At 29.8% G+C, this 21850-nt stretch overlaps 1 protein-coding gene and 1 long non-coding RNA gene across 2 annotated transcripts in view; one reads left to right on the top strand and one right to left on the bottom strand.

The window, feature by feature from the left end:
• Positions 1 to 8357, top strand: part of LOC142325546 (uncharacterized) — a 33051-nt gene extending 24694 nt beyond the window's left edge. The window contains exon 2 of the long non-coding RNA XR_012756567.1: positions 5122 to 8357. This is a non-coding gene — a long non-coding RNA (uncharacterized LOC142325546). The remainder of the gene's footprint in view (positions 1 to 5121) is intronic.
• Positions 8358 to 11867: 3510 nt separating this feature from the next.
• On the bottom strand, positions 11868 to 20433 carry LOC142325545 (vasotab-like). The gene is made up of 3 exons (XM_075367423.1): positions 20277 to 20433; positions 13666 to 13833; positions 11868 to 12059 (listed from the first exon to the last, which is right to left on the bottom strand). The coding sequence occupies exons 1-3, from the start codon at positions 20302 to 20304 to the stop codon at positions 12028 to 12030; spliced, it is 228 nt and encodes a 75-aa protein (XP_075223538.1). The 5' UTR covers positions 20305 to 20433; the 3' UTR covers positions 11868 to 12027.
• Positions 20434 to 21850: the final 1417 nt, after the last annotated feature.

Here is a 21850-nt window from a genome sequence, read left to right as displayed (position 1 = left end):
TGATCTAACCCTGGAGCGAGAAGGGAAAGTCAAAAGGGTAAACGACAAGAAGACCAAAACAAAGAAAACAAAAAAGGAAGACAGTTGTAACTGTCTATAGTTGAAACTAGGTTTCAACTATTGACAGCCAGGCCACAGAAAGTAGGGATGATGGGCGACTGCTATGTGTGTGCTTTATGAGTCTGAGGGCCACAGACTAGGGCTTGTCTCACCAAGCAACCATGAGAGTTTTGCAGATCAACGTGAACAGGAGCAGAAACTCTCATGATGCAGTAAATCTGGTGGCAGCTAGATTTGATATGTACTTGCTCCGGATAAATGTACCCAACTGGAAGCTGATTATGGGTGATGGCAACATCAGTGACATAAAAAAAACACGACAATCATAGTTAAGTCCAACAGATAACCTGCTGGCCAAAGAGATTGGGGAGAGGGTTTTGTGTGAGCTAAGATGGGTAGCGTCATATTCTCCATTGCCTACGCTTCACCATACGCTTTCATTGAAATGATGGACAAGATGTTGGCTGAGATAACAAGAAAAGGACCCAAGGTGGTCTTCTAGGCAATTATAATGCCAAGAGTTGTAGCTGTAGAGGCACATTTACTGATGTCAAGGACGTTATACTGGTAGATGTGATGGCGGGGTGGGCTTCCACCAAGTGGATGGGGATTATCCACTTTTTTAAGTGGATTATCGGCTTTTTTTGAGGTGATTATGGCTCCTAACTCAATATTGCTTTCATTAGTGAGACCTTACTAAACACAGTGCAGAGTAAGGTTCTTTCAGACGAGGAGTTGCTTAGCGACCACAGAGTAATTGTGTTTGAACTGGTAGTTCCAGCTCAAACATTCTACTCTTTTACATCGGATTTTGAATTACTACATGTACTTTGTGAAGTCTGTGAATGCCATCTAAGAGACCTGGTGTAGGTGTCCTCTAGTGGTGTTTCCCCTGAAGAACTGACAAATATTACTTGAGAATCCTGTTGTATTCTGGCCCGGAGAAGGTCCCCCTCTCGAAAAATGTGTACTTGGGGAGCAAAGAGGTGTCTCAAACTGAATTGGGTTGTTTAAAAGTTAGGAAAGACTTCAGAAATCTAACAGATGTGGTGATGAAGAGGAGAAACTGAGGTTAAGGAGTCTTTTAGAGGAAGCCAGAAGAGAGTACAGAGGAATGATATGGAAATCTACGAAGTTTAGAACGAAAGAACTGTGCGAAATGCTGGACGATGATGTCTAAGTAAAGACAGTGTAAATCTTTACCGCTTAAAGTTAAACATCAGATTCCAGTACAATTCCTAGTACAAAAAAAAGAGTTTATTTATATTTAAAATTACTGTTTTTAAGGTCCTTAATTCCAGAATTAAATTCTGATTTCAAATATCTTCACCATAAAAGCAACAACTACAAACACACAAGCTTTATGCTAATGTGGCGATATCAAGCCAAAAAAAAAAATCAAGTAGTGACTATACAAAAAAATCTGATGTGGACACCACATGACTTCCTTTTATACCTATTAAATTATATATACACATTTTTTTAAAAAATGAAAATTACATAAAATTTTATTTCATTAAAAACTCCTGATAATTTTTAATTGTTTTTTGTCATTATTCAATTATTTATCGCAAAAATTTATTTACAATCAGAGGTTAATAAATAAATCACTTAATGGAAATAATGATCAATGTGTTATTTCAAACCGTTCCAAAGTTTATTTCATTCCAATAGAAATAAAAGCAAACAGTAAACGATTAGAAGAACTTTAAATGTACAGAAACAAAACAGTTTTACTTAATTTACAATGTACTATCATGGTGCTTAGTTATAACATTCGAACTAGTTGAAGCAGAACCACTACAGAATGCGCAACATTACTAACATAACTACGTCTGCTTTACTGCTCTTCCAGCAAGATAAATAAATACACTCAAATTTGAAAGTTTTAAAATATGTCACAACATAATACACACGATGTTTAGATTTAACTTATTCAAATTATTTATCAGTTTGAGAAACGAACTTAAAAATTTAATTGCTAAATAAGTTATACGTATTTTTTTTTTTGTCTTCAGTTATTTGACTGGTTTGATGCAGCTCTCCAAGATTCCCTATCTAGTGCTAGTCGTTTCATTTCAGTATACCCTCTACATCCTACATCCCTAACAATTTGTTTTGCATATTCCAAACGTGGCCTGCCTACACAATTTTTCCCTTCTACCTGTCCTTCCAATATTAAAGCGACTATTCCAGGATGCCTTAGTATGTGGCCTATAAGTCTGTCTCTTTTTTAACTATATTTTTCCAAATGCTTCTTTCTTCATCTATTTGCCGCAATACCTCTTCATTTGTCACTTTATCCACCCATCTGATTTTTAACATTCTCCTATAGGACCACATTTCAAAAGCTTCTAATCTTTTCTTCTCAGATACTCCGATTGTCCAAGTTTCACTTCCATATAAAGCGACACTCCAAACATACACTTTCAAAAAACTATTCCTGACATTTAAATTAATTTTTGATGTAAACAAATTATATTTCTTACTGAAGGCTTGTTTAGCTTGTGCTATTCGGCATTTTATATCGCTCCTGCTTCGTCCATCTTTAGTAATTCTACTTCACAAATAACAAAATTCTTCTACCTCCATAATCTTTTCTCCTCCGATTTTCACATTCAGTGGTCCATCTTTGTTATTTCTACTACATTTCATTACTTTTGTTTTGTTCTTGTTTATTTTCATGCGATAGTTCTTGCGTAGGACTTCATCTATGCCGTTCATTGTTTCTTCTAAATCCTTTTTACTTTCGGCTAGAATTACTATATCATCAGCAAATCGTAGCATCTTTATCTTTTCACCTTGTACTGTTACTCCGAATCTAAATTGTTCTTTAACATCATTAACTGCTAGTTCCATGTAAAGATTAAAAAGTAACGGAGATAGGAAACATCCTTGTCGGACTCCCTTTCTTATTACGGCTTCTTTCTTATGTTCTTCAATTGTTACTGTTGCTGTTTGGTTCCTGTACATGTTAGCAATTGTTCTTCTATCCCTGTATTTGAACCCTAACTTTTTTAAAATGCTAAACATTTTATTCCAGTCTATGTTATCGAATGCCTTTTCTAGGTCTATAAACGCCAAGTATGTTGGTTTGTTTTTCTTTAATCTTCCTTATACTATTAATCTGAGGTCTAAAATTGCTTCTTCCACTCTTCTCTCAATTCTTCTGTATAGAATTCTAGTTAAGATTTTTGATGCATGACTAGTTAAACTAATTGTTCTGTATTCTTCACATTTATCTGCCCCTGCTTTCTTTGGTATCATTACTATAACACTTTTTTGAAGTCTGACAGTAATTCTCCTTTTTCATAAATATTACACACCAGTTTGTATAATCTATCAATCGCTTCCTCACCTGCACTGCGCAGTAATTCTACAGGTATTCCGTCTATTCCAGGAGCCTTTCTGCCACCATTTAAATCTTTTAATGCTCTCTTAAATTCAGATCTCAGTATTGTTTCTCCCATTTCATCCTCCTCAACTTCCTCTTCTTCCTCTATAACACCATTTTCTAGTTCATTTCCTCCGTATAACTCTTCAATATATTCCACCCATCTATCGACTATACGTATGAATAAAAAAAAATAAAAAAATACATACGAGTATAAAGATTAATCAATAAATTTTTATAAAACGTTACTTTTTAATAGGGAATCATTATGAGAAACATATTATGAAAAAATTTTCATCTTTTAAGTAGAGTTCAAAACTTGTACACGTAAAAAGTCAGCCCTAGCCAGGATATTCCTTTGGCCCCCATCATGCCAAATTTGAAGATTTTTGGGCCAATCGTTCCCTACATGTTACCGTAGGCGTAACCATGGTGGGATGCTTGCCACCCGTGGCTCATTTAGTTAAACGAATAATTATAGGTCAATATCAATAGGTTATAATAGTATTGCGCAGGAAGAAAGCATGTTTGAATCAAGGCGAGAGCGTTCTCTGATGAATGAGTGGGAAAATGACGGTCAAGGTCTGGATGATCTGTGGTAAAACTCGATGATTATAGAATGCTCGATGTTGGATTTAGCGGGAAAATTCTAGTACCTTCTGTTTCCTATTTAAGCGCTACAGTCAATGCAAGCGAGTTGATTCATTTCAGCTAGTTGAGACCACAATCCCTTAACAATGGAAACCTAAAATGGATATTAGAAACCTTTTTAGCACGAAAAGTATGTATCTATATTATTTTCATTTGAGTCAATGAGTTGCAAAACCATCTAATTAAAGCAATCTAAAATGTTCAGGAAATGCGAAGACTTTTTTTTTTTGTTTGTATAGTAATAGTGATTTTGATGTCTTGAAATTTTAAGAAAAATCGTACAACACTAAGAAGTAAATAATAACAAGTATACCACACTCCAATAATTTAAAATAACGATTGAAAATTGTAATTAGCCATTTTTGCAACAGTTTTACTTAATTAGGTGGTCTGAATTTTTAAAAGGTAGATTTTGCCACTAGCTACTTCTGCTAGTTACAAATAATAAAACAAATTTGTACAAAATATTAAAGGTTTATTCAAAAATACCATTCAATAATAAAAATATATTAATAGTTCAATAGCTTTTAAATAGTGAATGATTCAAAACTCATAATAGTCCAGTTTTTGTTGTGATCAAATTCAAGAACTAAAAAAGTTATGTTAAACACTACACAATCTTGACACAAAAATGTCTAACCTCAAATCAGAACCATGTTGGTTCTGATTAATTTTATTCTGTGTAGAGCCACAGCCTGTAAGATTTGACAAATCCACCAGTTTCTTTGTTTTTTTCTTAATCCACTAGTACACTTTTGTAAATCTAAAAAGAAAATGACAATTAGATGATTTGGAAACTCATCAACTCATATTTAGGTTAAGAAAATTTTCACGAACAAAAACATTTTTTATGATTTTCAAAACGTAACTTTGTGAAAAATTATTGTATGGTGACGATGAAAAAACATTTTTAAGTTTGAAGTTTCTTGTAGAGAGTCCGTTTAGAAGCTTAAATTCTTGGTTTCTTTAATTTTTTTTGGGAAGTGCAGTAATAGTTTGTTTTTTTTTTCTTTTAGGGAGACAGAAGAGTTAAGAAAACAGATAAAGTGATAGCAGCGGAAAATAAAAATTGAAGCAGAATGTTGGTGAAAAATTAAGTTGATCTTTACTACCATCTGGTTCTGGTGTACGTGATCGAAGGTATTTTTATAATGATGTGGGTCACTGGCTTAGACGTTTGTTTAGTATGACCACATCTCAAAACAGGAAGTTTTAAAAAATTGTTTGTCACCAACTCCAAGTTATGAATTTGCTAAGAAAGAAAATTCAATTACAGCTGGTCGGCGGATTATGCTCTTTGGCCGGCGTATTCCAAGAAATTAAAGGACGCGTTGTGCATTTACTGTGTGTTGTTTCCATCATCAACTGTGTATGGTTTGTGGGTTAATTCATAATGTGTCATTTTACTCGCTATAAAAACATGGATGAATTCGCGAAATCTCACATCTCATCTCAGTGGTACAAATCAACTGCCACAGAAGCAAAACGTTTTCTTGCAAATATACCCGTTGATGTACAGCTGATTTCTGTCCACCAACAAGATATACAAGCCAAAAAAATTGTTGCATCAATAATTTCCACTGTGGTGTTTTGTGGTACACATGACCTACCTTTGAGGGGCAAAGAAAATCATGAAGGTATTTTTGAAGACTTATCAAACTCAAAATTGATGCTGGTGACAACATTTTAAAAGAGAACATAGAAAAGGGCGCAAAAAATGTCTTTTACTTGTTAGCACGGATTCAAAATTAAATAATCGGTCTTTACAGCGATATCAGTACTGATGTAAAGAAAGCATGTGTTTACAGTTTGTTGGGGTGCAAGAGCAATGACATTTGAAAAGATGATGGCTCTTGAGGAATTTCTAGGTTTTGTAGAGTTGACTGACATGGATGTAAAATCTGTAGCATCTGCAATTAACAACTATTTATAAAATGTAATCATTCATCCAGAAAAGTGCATTGGACAAGCTTACATAGGTGTTCCAGTATGTCAGGAAGGATGGGAAAATTACACGAGGAAAATTATTTGGGAAAAGTATACGAGGGTACTTTCACTGTGCTAGTCACAAACTGAACTTAGTTGTAAATGACTTAAACGAAATAGCAATGATACAAAATACAGTTTCCATGATAAAAGAAATAATAAGATTCTTCCAAGAATAGGCCCTTTGTTGAAAATGCATACCAAATATACCAGTGCTCTGTGTGTGAAACCCATTAGTCTCAAAAATATAAAATTATTGCCACAATCAAAAAACATTATGTGCAAATCATTATGACGCTTGAAAAACTATCAACAGACGGTAACAATGCAATGATAAAATCTGTTTTTGAAATGCACTGCGCTGCTACAAAATCAGAATTCATTGTTAGTGTTTGTGTCACGGCAGATTACTCGGCTCTCCTGCAACTAGTGGTAAGTGCTCCTCAGTCAACAAGTGTGGACTTACTTCAATGTGCAAATCAAATGAAAAAAAATCACAGACATCATGAGAAAACACCATGGAAATGCAGTTGTTGAAAGTGAAAGTGTTATAGCAGTGCCTGAAACAATCACCGAGCATCTTGGAACAGATTTCAATATGCCGCGAGTCATAAATCAGCAGAAACATTGTGTGAATCAACCACAGATTCTTAGCAAGTTTCGGAGATCACAAATTATTCTGTACATAAAGTCATTAGTAATGTCTGTGAAACAGTGTTTTTTTGAGGAGAACTTGCTCGCATTCACTTTGCTTACATTGCACTCTTACGTAATGCTTGTTATGATGTATGAGGATTTAAAAAAAAAATACAAGTTTTTGAGTTATTATAATTTGAATGATTTCTTCGGTGAAGCTGAACTTTGGTACAACCAATGGAAAGGATAAAATGTGCCAAACATTAGATTGAAGAAGGTAGAAATAGCTGTATTAGTTAAGAAACCCAATTGTTCTACTCATCCGTAAAACAGGCGCTACTTATCTCACATGCACAGCCCTGTACAGCATGCACTATCGAAAGATCCTTCAATACCTTACACAGGATAAAAACTTTGTTATCATCAACAGTGACAGAAAGTCGTCGGCTTGTTGGTCTTTGTGTAATGTGCATTAAAAGGGTTCTGGAAGCTAAAAATAAATTTGAGAAAGAAATTTTGTCAAGATTTAGCCAGAACTCTCGTAGACTTGTGCTGAAATAAAATTTGATAATTTTGAATAACATTGCTACTAATTACTTTTAGCATTTTCAAATGTTCAAAAAAAAAAATTTTAACAAAAAGCATTATCTTATTTTTTCCCCCTGGAGAAAATCCTGGCGTCATCTATGCTTGTTACCCAATTAGCAGCCAACATACATACATATGAACGAACAGAAATTCCTTCCCTTTTCTCTTTCTTGAATTTCTTGTCATTTTCATGACTTGCACTGCAGCAATTTATGCTAATATAAATATCTACATGAATCTAAATTAGTTATAGTATAAAAACAAAATAGAAATCAACCTTACCAACAATTTATATTATGTCTCTAGTGCTCTCAATTTTTATCTGACATAACAACTAAGACACAACACATCAAGCACATTTTTTTTGTGTTTTTTTTTTATGTAACTGATGTAATTACTGTTATATAATGATGACCAGTGGTTAAGATTTTAGTATTTCAAAATTTTTTAATTTACCATTTTAAATTAATTTTAATGTTTTAAATTGTGAAAAAATTTTTCTCCTGACAAACAGTGTGATTGTTATTAAGTTTTTGGCAAGATTGATTTTTATTTTATTTTATAACTAATTTCATATAACAATGGTGCCATGTTTGAAAAATGTAACAATGAATCTAAACATCTTTATTAAAAAAATCAAACTTATGACTCAAGAAAGGACTTGCTAAAATACTAATGTTTAAGCTGAAATCTATGTAAAGCATATCTTTATTATAGTCCTAAATATTTTAATACATGGCAGTCTGCTGCAAAGAAAGGTCATTCATTTACTCTTTTGAAAAAAAAACTGATGAGCAATAATTTCATAAATAATAATACACATTGTTTAAGGCAGTAGAAAAAAATTATTATTATATTTAATACACAAGTCAAAAAAGCATCAATGAAATGAAACAGTTGTATAAAATTTTAGCAACAAGTCAACTTGCTGGAATCTCTTGCTAGATTAAGAAACCTAAGTTCAGGATAAGTGCCTTAAGACATTAAATGCATTTTGCTTGTAGCCTATAAAAAACTCAAAAAATGAAAAAACCACTTTTATTTATATTAAAAAAATTGGATTAAGGGAAATTTGTTTTCATGTGGTAAAAATCATAAAAAAATAAAAAGTTTTCATATTACAATATTTTAGTTTTGTTAAATTGAGAGGTTTAAGGGCATGCGCTCTGTAGGAGTCAAGAAGATTTCAATCTCTTTTCTTATATTCTGCTTAATTGTTTTGGAGGTAGAAGAAGTTAAAAAGAAATGGTTAGTTTCCTAGTTGAATTATATTAGGTAAACAAGACAAATACATTTTTTCATTATGAGTATAGCCCCATGATAATCTGTATATAGAAAGTAAGATAAGATGGCTAGATTGTACTATATTCTTTGATGCATTGAATATTCAGAAGATTAGCAACTTCATGTAATTTGTACGCAGGATTGTTATTACTGTATTATTATTGTATGAATTATCCAAAAGTTCCCCTAGGTAATAGAGGAGACATTCTTAAAATTTCTACTAGTTAATACAACTAACTATGGACAACTCTTTTAATATCCATGAATAACTAAAAACGTGCTGAAACTGTTATGTTACTTCAGTATTCATTAACTACTACTACTATTTAATGAAAATAAATTTTGAACAATAATAAACCATCAGGTCCTTTAAAAAAACAGTAATATAGTTCCTAAATCCAATTTTTTATATTAACGTTAATGTTTAACAGAAGAGCTGTTTTTAATTCACTTTGATTTACTGCACAAAAATCAATTTGGATTTGCTTAAAATTATTCATACTGCCTTAGTAGTAATGTGCAGACAAAAGTTGAAACACTTTAAATAAGTTATATTTAATTTACATTTTAAATAAAGAAATTTATAAATTATGTATTTTAGCTACTACAACCTAATGCTTATAGATAACCTAAGTAATATAACAGACATTCCAAAAAATGTATGAACTTTCTTAGAAATTGACAAACATTTCATGACAGCTGAGATATTCCATGACAGTAGATGAGTGAACTACCTTTGTGTTATATTAACTGAATGAATAGATTATAAAATATATGAACATATCATGCCCAATGAAATACAGTCCAGCACGTTATGTAAGGTTTACTTTGTTATCATTGATAGATATATGAATATCATTACTTTCAGAGAAATAATTTAGATGGATACTTTATATGTATCACAGACATGAGGAAGGCAGGGAAAACATAAAACAAAAAATTAACATGCACCATTCAAAAGGAAAAATGCATTATGTACACTTACTTCAGGTAAAAAAATTTAGTAAATAATTATGGCATTTTAAAAATATTCTATGTTGAAAATTAAAATATTAATATTCTGAAAATATTCTTCAATCAAAATGACTGTATTTATTAAAATAATAACTTAGTTAATTTTGATGAATTAACCACTTCTTTTCTTTTTTAATTATATCTGTAATTTAAAAAATTACAGATAATTTTTGCGTAATTGTTATACTATATTATTTGGAATTAAATAATTCATTCTTTCTTTTTCATTTTTTAAAGATTTCTTAATAACCTTTACTTATATAAATTCTTTGTAGTACTACATCAAGTTAAATTGTTTATAAAAACTGTTTCAAATTACAAGAAAATTATTCTTCCAAAAGATCTGTCACAGATAATTAGTTCTACCTTGATTTATGGGAATTACTGCAGTACTAATAGTGATAGTGCTAACATATTTTCAAAGAAAGGGTTAGGAAACTCCTTTAATATTTAATCAAAGTCATATTTTAACTATGTTGTGTTTGTCCATTAAATACATTATTTTTATGAAATTAAATGTGTTTATAAATTTCATGTGATTGAGATCTTCAATATATAGAATGTTGAGATCTTAACTTTCCTTTCCTGTGTGTAAAATAATTGAGGTTAATGCCTTTATATGAGTACACTTTTTTATGTGATGATTTACAAAACATAACTGAACCGTAAAAATGTGCATGTACATGTACGTGTTGTTTATGGTGCAGATAAATGACCATCCTCTCTCTTCAATGTAACATTTAATGCATTCACTGTAAATTAATTCTGATTTAATTTTTGTCTGGGTTTTTTCCTGGGTGAAAAATGCTTTTATGTTATTATCGCCTGGACACTATATAGTTGTTGTAAAAAATAAATGTTAAAAAATGGACAATTAAAAACTAAAAAAACCCTACAAACGCAAAAAAACATCTTTAAAGTAACAAGTTTGTAACACATGCTAAAAGCAAAATAAAAACACAAAAGATATCACATTATATATATCTCAAATAATAACATTATCATCTGCTTTACAGCAAATGACACGAATAGTTGGAACACACTTCAGTAAGTTAAATATTTGAATATAAATGAATGGCCATAAGAAATCAGAAAACACAAGATACATATCCCCTAGAATAGGTTGCATATTGGCCCCTAGTTTAAACTTGCAATGCAGTGCTGCATAACAGACACACAGCTACAATGCACAAGGATGTGGTGCGCTATTAGTTGGCAGTCAACATTTTTCGGGCAATTATTCAGCCTCCATATCCTTGAAGTATTCTCTTGGGATGGTGGTAGGGACTTGGAAGCCTGGGAGAGCGTAGACACTGTACCAGGTGACGAGGTTTTAGTAGATCCCTTGATAGGGATCTTGGTAGTTTGCTGCATTGTTGGGGACAGCAGGAATTTTCTTTGGTAGTAGATTGTTTGAAATGATTTTCAGTAAATCACTTTTGAACTTTCTAGCAGGAATAAATCTTCTTGCTTGTACTCATTGCTGTAATAGCAGACTTTACTAATATGCTGTAATAGCGATTTTACTAAAACTGAAAAGGATTGTACCATTTTTCTTAATTCTTTGTATGATGTGCATTCTTTCTCATTCTGTATTTTGTTAGAGATCTAATTAATTTTGAATTATCTGGCCTGCTATATTGTATATGTTATTTTTTTATATGAACTTGTGTACTCATATTTTGTTTGTAGTTTTTAATGAAACAGAATAATTTCCTGTAAATGTTGGCAATACACCAAATTTTGGTGAATGTATGTAAGTGTAAATATTTTCTGTCATTCTGTTTATAAGTTTTAATTGTCATATGTTTTACTAATGTATTTAAAATTTTAGATAAAAAAAAATATAAAATATACTATTTCAGATTTTATGCATCATTTGAAAAAAAAAATTACAGTTTGAACATTATTGAAATCACTGAGTATTGGTAGCAGTTTTTTTTGGGGAAGGGTTAGTATTTCTTAAGTAGAATTTTAATTAGATTATTACAACTTTCAGCAAATTGCAGTATGGTATATTACCATAAAAATAAATAATTTTTAAATAACATGCAGTTATGGTTAAAATTTAATAAAACTCAGTATTTGTAAGAGAATGATCAATTTTCTCACTTCTCCTAATTGTAAACTAAAAATCTTTAATTGTAATTAATTGATAAGGCTAAGTTGGTCTTCCTTCTCTCTAAGGAGAGTACAATAAAACATACTAAATCAGTATGGACAGGAGAAACAGAGTTTCATTAAGTCAATATCTTATAGGAATGAAAAGGTTAAATTATTAAGTTCATAAAACCATTTAATAAATATTACATGATTGTAACTGAATTTCAATAATATAAATGTTACAAATAAATACATAAAATACCATTTTATTGTTTATTTGTTATGATAAGGTATTTGACCATTATTCATAATTAGCATTCTCCATTTCTGATTACTCTATAATCTGAAAAAAAATTACACAAATTAATAATTAATTAATAATGTAGCAGACTACAGATATTTTGAATATTTATCTTAAAGGCACTTCTACATAAATAAAAATTAAAAACTAAATATTTCATTGGTGCAAGTAATATTCTGGATAAAGTTTTCATTCACAAAAAATTCAGTATTTATTTGTTCTTATAGTAATAGGTAATTAGGCATAATAATAGATTAATAGTTCTTCTTTAAATAGTTGCTAAATCATAAATTAACTTTGCATATTCAATTTGTTTTAGTTGATCTTCTTTCAATTTGTTAGAGTAACTATTTTTGGAGCAGTGTTTATAAGTATAAAATCAAAACAGATGATTTTATAAAAGTTATTAATAAAGAGTTTGCCCTTTTGTCTATTTTTTACCTAAAATAATTTGAAATAATATTAACTTTTAAGGGTTTGTTAATTAAACAGGCAGAAAATTAGATTGACTGAGTGAATTTTATTTCATCCTGAAATAAACATAAAGCAATTGTTAGAAATTTTTTATCAAAAGTGTTATAAAAAATTAATGTTTCATCATTTTTTTCTTTCAAATATATAGACAAAATTCTTTTATCACTATCAAAAGGCAATTTCAGAATTAAACTTATACATCAGTTATATTTTTGTTATACTGTGTATATTTTTGTTACAAAACAATACAAAATACTGAGATCAATGAGTGAAAATTCAGAGAAATTATGTAATACATACATGTCTTACATCTAATATCGATATATATGTAAATATCTTTGTATGTAATAATAACAGGTAATATAACCAGGATATAAACAAAATATTTTATACTATCAGAAAGCTTCTTCTGTTAAATAATTGTTTTCTTAGTTTAACATAAAAATATACATGGTACATGCTCAACAGATATTGTTCCTGTTTGATGCTAAAACCCCAAACACATACATTTTTTTTATTTCAATGTTATTAATTATCCCCATTGTTGTGTACAAAAGATTTTTTTCAAAATCTGTTAACTTAATTAATTCTACTGGTAAGTTTTAAATACTAATAAATAAAATCTTTGATATTTCTATTTCTTCACTTAATTTGTAAAAGTGCTCAAATAATTTTTATTACTTTTTCTACTATTATGATTCTTTTACTCTGATTTTATTTATCTAAGATTTAATTGCTTTGCTACTATTTTCATATATTTGTTATTTTTGTTTTAATAAGGAGTTTTATTTTTTATAATAAACTCCATACTAAGTTATTCTATTCTGATTAAAGTTTAACCACAATTTTGTAGTTACCTTTATTTAACAAGAATTCATTTACACTGATGGTAAGCAGTTCACTAGAAAGGAACCTGTTACGCCCTGATTTCCCTAAAAAGGGACTAGTTCCTTTTTTTGCATTAAGAATAAAAACAATGTTGATAGATATGTAGATCTACAAACTACTCATTCTTCACATAATGTATGCAATGAATAACCAGACAATGAATTATCAGTTTCTTAATTAAACTAATAATTACCTATTTTTTCTTCATTAAAATAGAAAATGCTACTTTAAAATTAAAGTTAAGAAATTACAGAATAAACTCCATGGTAATATTTTACAAACTCACCTTGATTATTTTGGCAGTTAAAAACTTCCAGATTACAAGTGTTACCGAATGTTTTCTGATTTCCTGATGAGTTTTCTGCACAGACTGGATCAAAAACTGCCAGACAAATAGTTGGGCATTCTTGTGATTCAGCAGGACTCAAAAAAAACAATGACATGACCAACAATACTATGAACAAAGAAAGATTATTACTATTATTATTATACGCTTTTGTATTATGAAGTCTTTATTAACGTGCACATTTACAGCACTATCCTACGTCCTTTAGCTATATAGTAACACTGACTGAGCATATGCAAAGTAAATTAACCTCAATATTCTGATACATTTAAATTTGTTTATATTATTAAATTTAAATATTTAAGTTTAGGAAAAAGATAACACTGATAGGAAAAAATTTTTTTAATGTTTCTCTAAGTGTGATACCATTTCCTGAATTGTTTTTTTGTGCATTACAGAGATCTGTAAATACAATTTTTCTATCACCCTTAGTTTTAAATAAATTACGCTTCAAAATAATTAAGGGAAAATGTAGTTAAAATCTGTAAAATTATAATTTTGGATGCACCTGTGTTAAAATGATTTCACTAATGCTTTTCTTTTATAAATACCCTCAGGCACATCCCGAATTAATGTTCAACAGTAATCGACCAGCATGTATTCCATATCCCTTTATAGCAGCTTTCCATCACCGAAATGTCTTGGTGGAAACATTCACCGTGTTCATTACTTATGTCTCTGAGGTTGTCCGGGAAAAAATCTGGATGTGAGGGAAGGAAATATATTTTCAAAGTCATATTACATTCCATAGCTCTATGAAGTAAGAAGTTGATTAACACAATACTGTGGTAATTGTCAGATTTTTGACTGCTGAGAAAATCTTTGCAAACATCTTTAAATGAAGCCCAAGCTGCACTTTCTATATTATTTAACATTGAGTTAAATACTTCATCCTTGACCACCTCTCTTATTCAAGGACCAACAAATATTACTTCTTTAATTTTTCCTTCACTTACATTTGGAAATTTCTGCCTGATGTACAAAAATCCAGGACTATCCTCCTTCATTGCTTTAACAAATTGTTCATTACTCCTAACATGATATTGAGAGGGCGTAAAAATATTTTTTGAGTTCAACTAAGAACTCATGAATAATACTTTTCCCATCTGGAGTTAAGTTGCAACTTAGACATTTGAATCAATATGACATGAATTACAAGTCACTTCAAACAATTACAGAGTCATTTTCAGGAATAATAATATCACATACTAGATGTACTCTCTCTTTTTCTGTTTAGCCTCCAGAACCAACGTAAGATATTACTTCAGAGGATGATATGTATGAATGTTAATGAAGTGCAGTCTTGCAGAATCTCGGGTCAACCATTCCTGAGATGTGTGGTTAATTGAAACACAGCCACCAAAGAAGAGCGGTATCCATGATCTAGTATTCAGACATGCAAAAGAAAAGGAGGGGAAAAATAATTTGACTTTTCACCGAGTTAAATTTAATGAAGGCATAGTAAGAATATTTAATGGTCATGTATATTTATAGAAAACAAGGCATATTAAGCAGTTTTTAACCAAACCAACAGAATACTACCAATTTGTTTAAAAAGAAAGCTAATTAATGCATATATATATCTTTATATTAGTGGACTAAGCCTTTCATAAAATGGAATGTATCATACGTATGTAATGATACATTTTAAATTATTTCCATAAAAATAATAATTTTAATTTATTTGCATAATACTAAAATCCTATATTTTTACAAAAGGTTTTAATATTTGGCCAGATTAAGTAATTTTAAAATTTATATGTATAATTTATAAATGTAATTTACAAATAAAGGATATTGGATTTAATATATATTATTCAGATTACTTAGGGAGAGGAAAAACCTAAAAAATTAATTTTCCTTCTGGCCATTTACAGAGTGTCCAAAAAGGATTCTGCTAAACTTCATAGTTATATTACTCTCATTAAAATAATGAAAAAGTTCATTTAAATATGTCTGAAAATGCTTTGTTCCCGAGTTACGGCTAGTGAACGATTTTGTCCGTATTTCTGCTCCGCTGAAATCATGCCACACTGAACTTCCAGGAAAGTAAATTAAGGGGTAATTTTAGTGATCTCATATGGTTTTTGACTTGCAAATTTAAAAAAATGAGTTCCAGAACTGTATCACCATTATTTTCTACAAATAAATTGTAATAAACAAAAAGTTGAGTTGAAAAACACAATTGTTTAGCTTTGGCATAAAATAACTTTATTAAATAGTTCAAACGAGCCTTCAGTAAGAAATATATTTTGTTTACATCAAAAATTAATTTAAATGTCAGGAAAACATTTTTGAAAGTGTATGTTTGGAGTGTCGCTTTATATGGAAGTGAAACTTGGACAATCGGAGTATCTGAGAAGAAAAGATTAGAAGCTTTTGAAATGTGGTGCTATAGGAGAATGTTAAAAATCAGATGGGTGGATAAAGTGACAAATGAAGAGGTATTGCGGCAAATAGATGAAGAAAGAAGCATTTGGAAAAATATAGTTAAAAGAAGAGACAGACTTATAGGCCACATACTAAGGCATCCTGGAATAGTCGCTTTAATATTGGAAGGACAGGTAGAAGGGAAAAATTGTGTAGGCAGGCCACGTTTAGAGTATGTAAAACAAATTGTTGGAGATGTAGGATGTAGAGGGTATACTGAAATGTAACGACTAGCACTAGATAGGGAATCTTGGAGAGCTGCATCAAACCAGTCAAATGACTGAAGACAAAAAAAAAAAAAATTAAATAGTTCATAAATAAATAAACCTTATTGGTTAAATTGATAGAGGATTTAATTCTGAGAAAACTGATGTAAATTTTCTACCAACAACATCCCACAACAGCAATTTAATTGTATTTTCACGTGAAACAATCATAGAAAAATTTCTGTAATAGTGTCTACTTGTATTATGATGTCATTTCTTAATTATTAGTGAATAATTGCCCACTATGGGCACTGTAATGCTGTGCAATATTAGTAGTTTGTGTTTAATCTCCCACAGAACAAAGCTCTACAAAAAAAATTTCAAACGTTGTTGTGGTTATGATTCAAAATCTTCCTTCAGTGTGTTCTGTTTGTTATTGAGAAGTTAATTTTCAGTAAAAAATTTTATTTAATTTGTGAAGTGGGCATTTGTGATTTATGAGTATTTAAGTAATTCATTTTCATTGATTTTAAAAGCTATTGATAATAATTAATTAGTAAGTGAAGAGAAATTTAATATAAGTTCACAAATCAGGAATATGCCGACATTCATTTCAGGTATAGTTTTAATAACAGCAATATTACATGAACTGTTGAAGAAAATCATAGAAGATTTCCCAATCAAAACATTCCTACCTGGCAAATATGTGTTGACACCTAAGGGAAAGTGTGTAACATTTAATGTAAAATTTTAATGGGTAACAAATGTGAATGAGCAGATTTTAAGTATGATATGGCGAAGTCCAACTACAAGTACTGGTAGATTATCTGCATGTTTGCCAATTCCTCGCAACAGTATATGGCGGACATTACACAATGAAGGTCTCTATCCATATTTTGCTCAACCAGTTCAGTGTATTGATGAAGGTAATTACAATCTGCGGCCAAATTAATGTCAATGGCTATTACAAAAAAAACATCCTTCCATCATTGATATTATTTACAGATGAAGAAACATTTATGTGAGTTGGGATTAAAAGTACATGAAATAAACATTTTTGGAATCATGACAATCCTTGTGAAATTAGTTAACAGCACCATTTCTCAATAAATGTCTGGTGTGGGATAGTATGTAATGTTCTTATCAGACTACAGATTTTCAAGGGTAGACTCACAGGTAATGGTTACCTGAACCTATTTCAAAATGAGCTGTCAATGCTTTTAGAAATTGTTGCATTTAGTACAAGAACTGACATGTATTCCAACATGATGGCACAGCAGCCCATTTTTATGGTTCTGTTATTCATTATCTGAAGAAACATTTCCTAATCGCTTGATTGATCAAGGTGGACCTCAACTATGACCAGCTAGACCACCTTACATGAATCCCTTGGATTTTTTTTTTTTTGTGGGATATATGAAATAAAATGGAAATGAACTTTTATAATGAATCATGTGAGCCATTGAAGAAATCAAAAACAACTCAAGAATGTTAGAAAATGCTATTTCATTTGTAACTTGCATTGCTGAAATGTGTTTTCAGGTTGATGGCAGGCATTTTGACCAGTTGATGGAAGAATAATTTATATTATTTTGTTTAGTTTTAGAAGTTTACTTTGTTTTTACAATTTTATTCAACAATAGAAGGTTGTTTGTTTTAATATAATATTGTAATTCAGTATTTTCCATATTGGTATGATTTGTTTTGCATTATAGAATGCATTACTATCTTGCACTATTATTTAAATCAATTCTCTCAGAATTAAATTCTTATCAATTTTGAAGGTTAACTAAATTTTCATTACAAACAACAATTCATTTTCTATTTCTAATTTATACATTAAGATAAGCAATCCCATGGATCAATGAGATGATGATTTATATGATATTTAATTGAGGTGTACAAATTTAGGCCGATCATTCCTGAAATGTGGCCTACCACATTCAATTCTAACCACCAAATTACAATGGTATCCACTTTCTAATACCCAAACCCATATAAAAATAACTTAATATTCCTGAAATTTAAACCACAATCAACATAAAATGCATTTTTCTCTCTTTTTTTACTTCCTTTCACGTAGTAAAGGAAGTATTGTATTCGTGAAAACATTCGGTTTTCAGATTACAACAGAAATATCCATTTTGACCATGACTGAATCCATTTTGATTAGTTTCAGCGTGACGTCTGTATGTATGTATCTCACATAACTTAAAAATGATTAGCCACTTTTGAATGTAATCAACAAAACTAAAAGTGTCCAAAAAGCCCAAAATCCAAACAAATTTGGATTTTGGAATTTTTCTTAATTGCAGTAATAAGCCACCATTGAGAGCTTTTCAATAATATATTATAAGTGGTACTTATTTTCATTGGTTCCAGATTTATAGCCAAATAAAATTTTAATTAATGAAATATTTTGATCTTAACAGAAGGCACATGGGTACGAATCAGACTTCATCTCCTTTTTTTAAATTTAAATATATTGAATTATTTATTAACCTCTGATTGTAAATAAATTTTTGCGATAAATAATAATTGAATAATGACAAAAAAAAATTAAAAATTATCATATCTTTTTTTACTCTTTTTTATTAATTTAAATATATTAATTTATTAATTATTATTAATTTCTCATTGTAAAATAATTTTTACAATGAATAATAATTCAATAACAAAAATAAATAAATAAATAAATAAATTTTTAATGAAATAAAATTTTATCTACTTTTCAATTTAAAAAAATGTATATATTTAATTTAATAGGTGTACAAATAAGTCTTGTGTTGATCAAATCAACAGCAAGGATATTTGTGATTGGTGCAATGAAGATATAAAAATAACTTAATATGCCTGAAATTTAAACCACAATCAACATAAAATGCATTTTTCTCTCTTATTTTACTTCTTTTAACGAAGTAAAGGAAGTATTGTATTCGTGAAAAATTTCGGTTTTCTGTTGCTTACATACAGCAACAGAAAGAGTGCACACTACATGATATACTGTCTATACAGCATTGGTGTAACATCACATTGTTTAAGAGAGCACAGAGGTTGACTCAAAAATCAATCAAAGACTTTCTGGAAAAATAATATCATGTTTCTGTAAGCTTATAGATCTGTAATTTTTTTCTTTCCATAAAGTAATTTTGTACATTTTTAACCAGTTTTTTTTGTTATTTTTAGCCCAATACCACTTAACCTACTTATTACCCGAGTTTTTCCATATCCAAGATGGTCTTAGTCACAATTTTCCTCGAATAATGATAAGTCTACTATAAAAGATTAATGAAAAATAAAAACTATGATTTTCAATAGAAATGGATATAAAATTATTAAAAATAATTGAGTTTGTAAATGATCAAGACTGAATCTATGAGAAAATTTACTTATAATATTATAATGTAATTAATAAAATGCTAAATCCATCTATAATTCATCAGATTTTCCATCCAGCTATTCCATTTATAACTTCATTTACTTCTTTGCCTGAATTGCAAAGCATAAACAGATTAATAAAATTTTTAATAATTTGATTACGGTTCTTTTAATTATTTATTATGTACATTTTTTTTTAATTTGAGACTTTGTTATTAAAAAAAAATCCTCCAAAGAAAATTACTGTTGAAGTATAAAGCATTGAGTCAGAAAATAACTGTGTGCAAGTTATTATTATATTTTTTTTTAAAATAAATAATATTGTATTTAAATATAAAGATTCAAGGAATAGTGTTTATTAAATACATCTAAATATGTTTGTGAATATTTATATATATATATATATATATATATATATATATACACAACTTATTTAACACTGCTTTTAATCAAGTAACTAAATACATACACACATTAACAGTAAGTTGTTAAATAAATATGAGCTATTAAAAAGAAACAGCAGATAAATTTTATTACCTGTTAAACTTAAAAGTTTGTTGTCCATCTTCTTTTGATTTTTAAGAAACTCAAACTGGCATATAAACCAGGATTGCCCTTATATACCATATCAGGTAATTATATAATAGCAATATTAGTATATTACTAATAACTGGGATTTCCCTAATGTTTTAGATAGGATGTACCTGCAACAAGGAAAATAACAACTTATTTAAATCACAGTTTTTTTGTTATTTAACTTTTAATTACATTCATTAAGTTATTATTATAAATTTGTATATTTATGTCTACATTCTGTGATAACTGCAGGTGAATGCACACTTACAGTTACCTTTCTACTTTTTTTACTTCGTTGTACAAAACAAAAGAAGTATTCTTATTGCAAAAAATTTTGCTGTCCAGATTTAAACAGAAATATCTATTTTGAGCAAAACTGAATCCATTTATCTAGTATCAGCTTGATGTCTGTATGTACGTACGTATCTCGCATAACTCAAAAATGATTAGCAGTAGGATGTTGAAATTTTGGATTTAGGACTGTTGTAATATCTAGTTGTGCCTCCCCTTTCGATTGCAATCGACTGAACCAAAAGTGTCCAAAAAGCCCAAAATTCAAATAAATTTGGATTTTGAACTTTTTCTTAACTGCAGTAATAAGCCCTCAACCAGTGAAAATAGGTACTACTTATGATATTACTTATTTTCACTGGTTCCATGGTTATAGTCAAATAAAATTTTAATTAATGAAATATTTGGATCTTAACAGAAGGCACATGGGTACGAATCAGACTTCATATCCTTTTTTTAAATTTAAATATATTGATTTATTTATTAACCTCTGATTGTAAATAAATTTTTGCGATAAATAATAATTGAATAATGACAAAAAAAAATTAAAAATTATCAGGAGTTTTTAATGAAATAAATGTTATGTAATTTTCATTTTTAAAAAAAATGTGTATATATAATTTAATAGGTATAAAAGGAAGTCATGTGGTGTCCACATCAGATTTTTTTGTATAGTCACTACTTGATTTTTTTTTTTTTTTGCTTGATATCGCCACATTAGCATAAAGCTTGTGTGTTTGTAGTTGTTGCTTTTATGGTGAAGATATTTGAAATCAGAATTTAATTCTGGAATTAAGGACCTTAAAAACAGTAATTTTAAATATAAATAAACTCTTTTTTTTTGTACTAGGAATTGTACTGGAATCTGATGTTTAACTTTAAGCGGTAAAGACTTACACTGTCTTTACTTAGACATCATCGTCCAGCATTTCGCACAGTTCTTTCCTTCTAAACTTCGTAGATTTCCATATCATTCCTCTGTACTCTCTTCTGGCTTCCTCTAAAAGACTCCTTAACCTCAGTTTCTCCTCTTCATCACCACATCTGTTAGATTTCTGAAGTATTTCCTAACTTTTAAACAACCCAATCCAGTTTGAGACACCTCTTTGCTCCACAAGTACACATGTTTCGAGAGGGGGACCTTCGCCGGGCCAGAATGCCACAGGATTCTCAAGTAATATCTGTCAGTTCTTCAGAGGAGACACCACTAGAGGACACCTACACCAGGTCTCTTAGATGGCATT

This window comes from Lycorma delicatula, chromosome 5, assembly GCF_047948215.1.
Source record: "Lycorma delicatula isolate Av1 chromosome 5, ASM4794821v1, whole genome shotgun sequence".
NCBI lineage: Eukaryota > Metazoa > Arthropoda > Insecta > Hemiptera > Fulgoridae > Lycorma > Lycorma delicatula.
This window is presented reverse-complemented; position numbering and strand designations above follow the sequence as displayed.

Coding starts and splice junctions, on each gene's coding strand:
- LOC142325545 (XM_075367423.1), bottom strand. CDS start 20,304: ATGGACAACAAACTTTTAAGTTTAACAG. Junction 13,834..20,276: donor CAAACTTTTAAGTTTAACAG/GTAATAAAATTT, acceptor CTTTGTTCATAG/TATTGTTGGTCATGTCATTG. Junction 12,060..13,665: donor TAACTGCCAAAATAATCAAG/GTGAGTTTGTAA, acceptor ATTTTTTTTCAG/ATTATAGAGTAATCAGAAAT.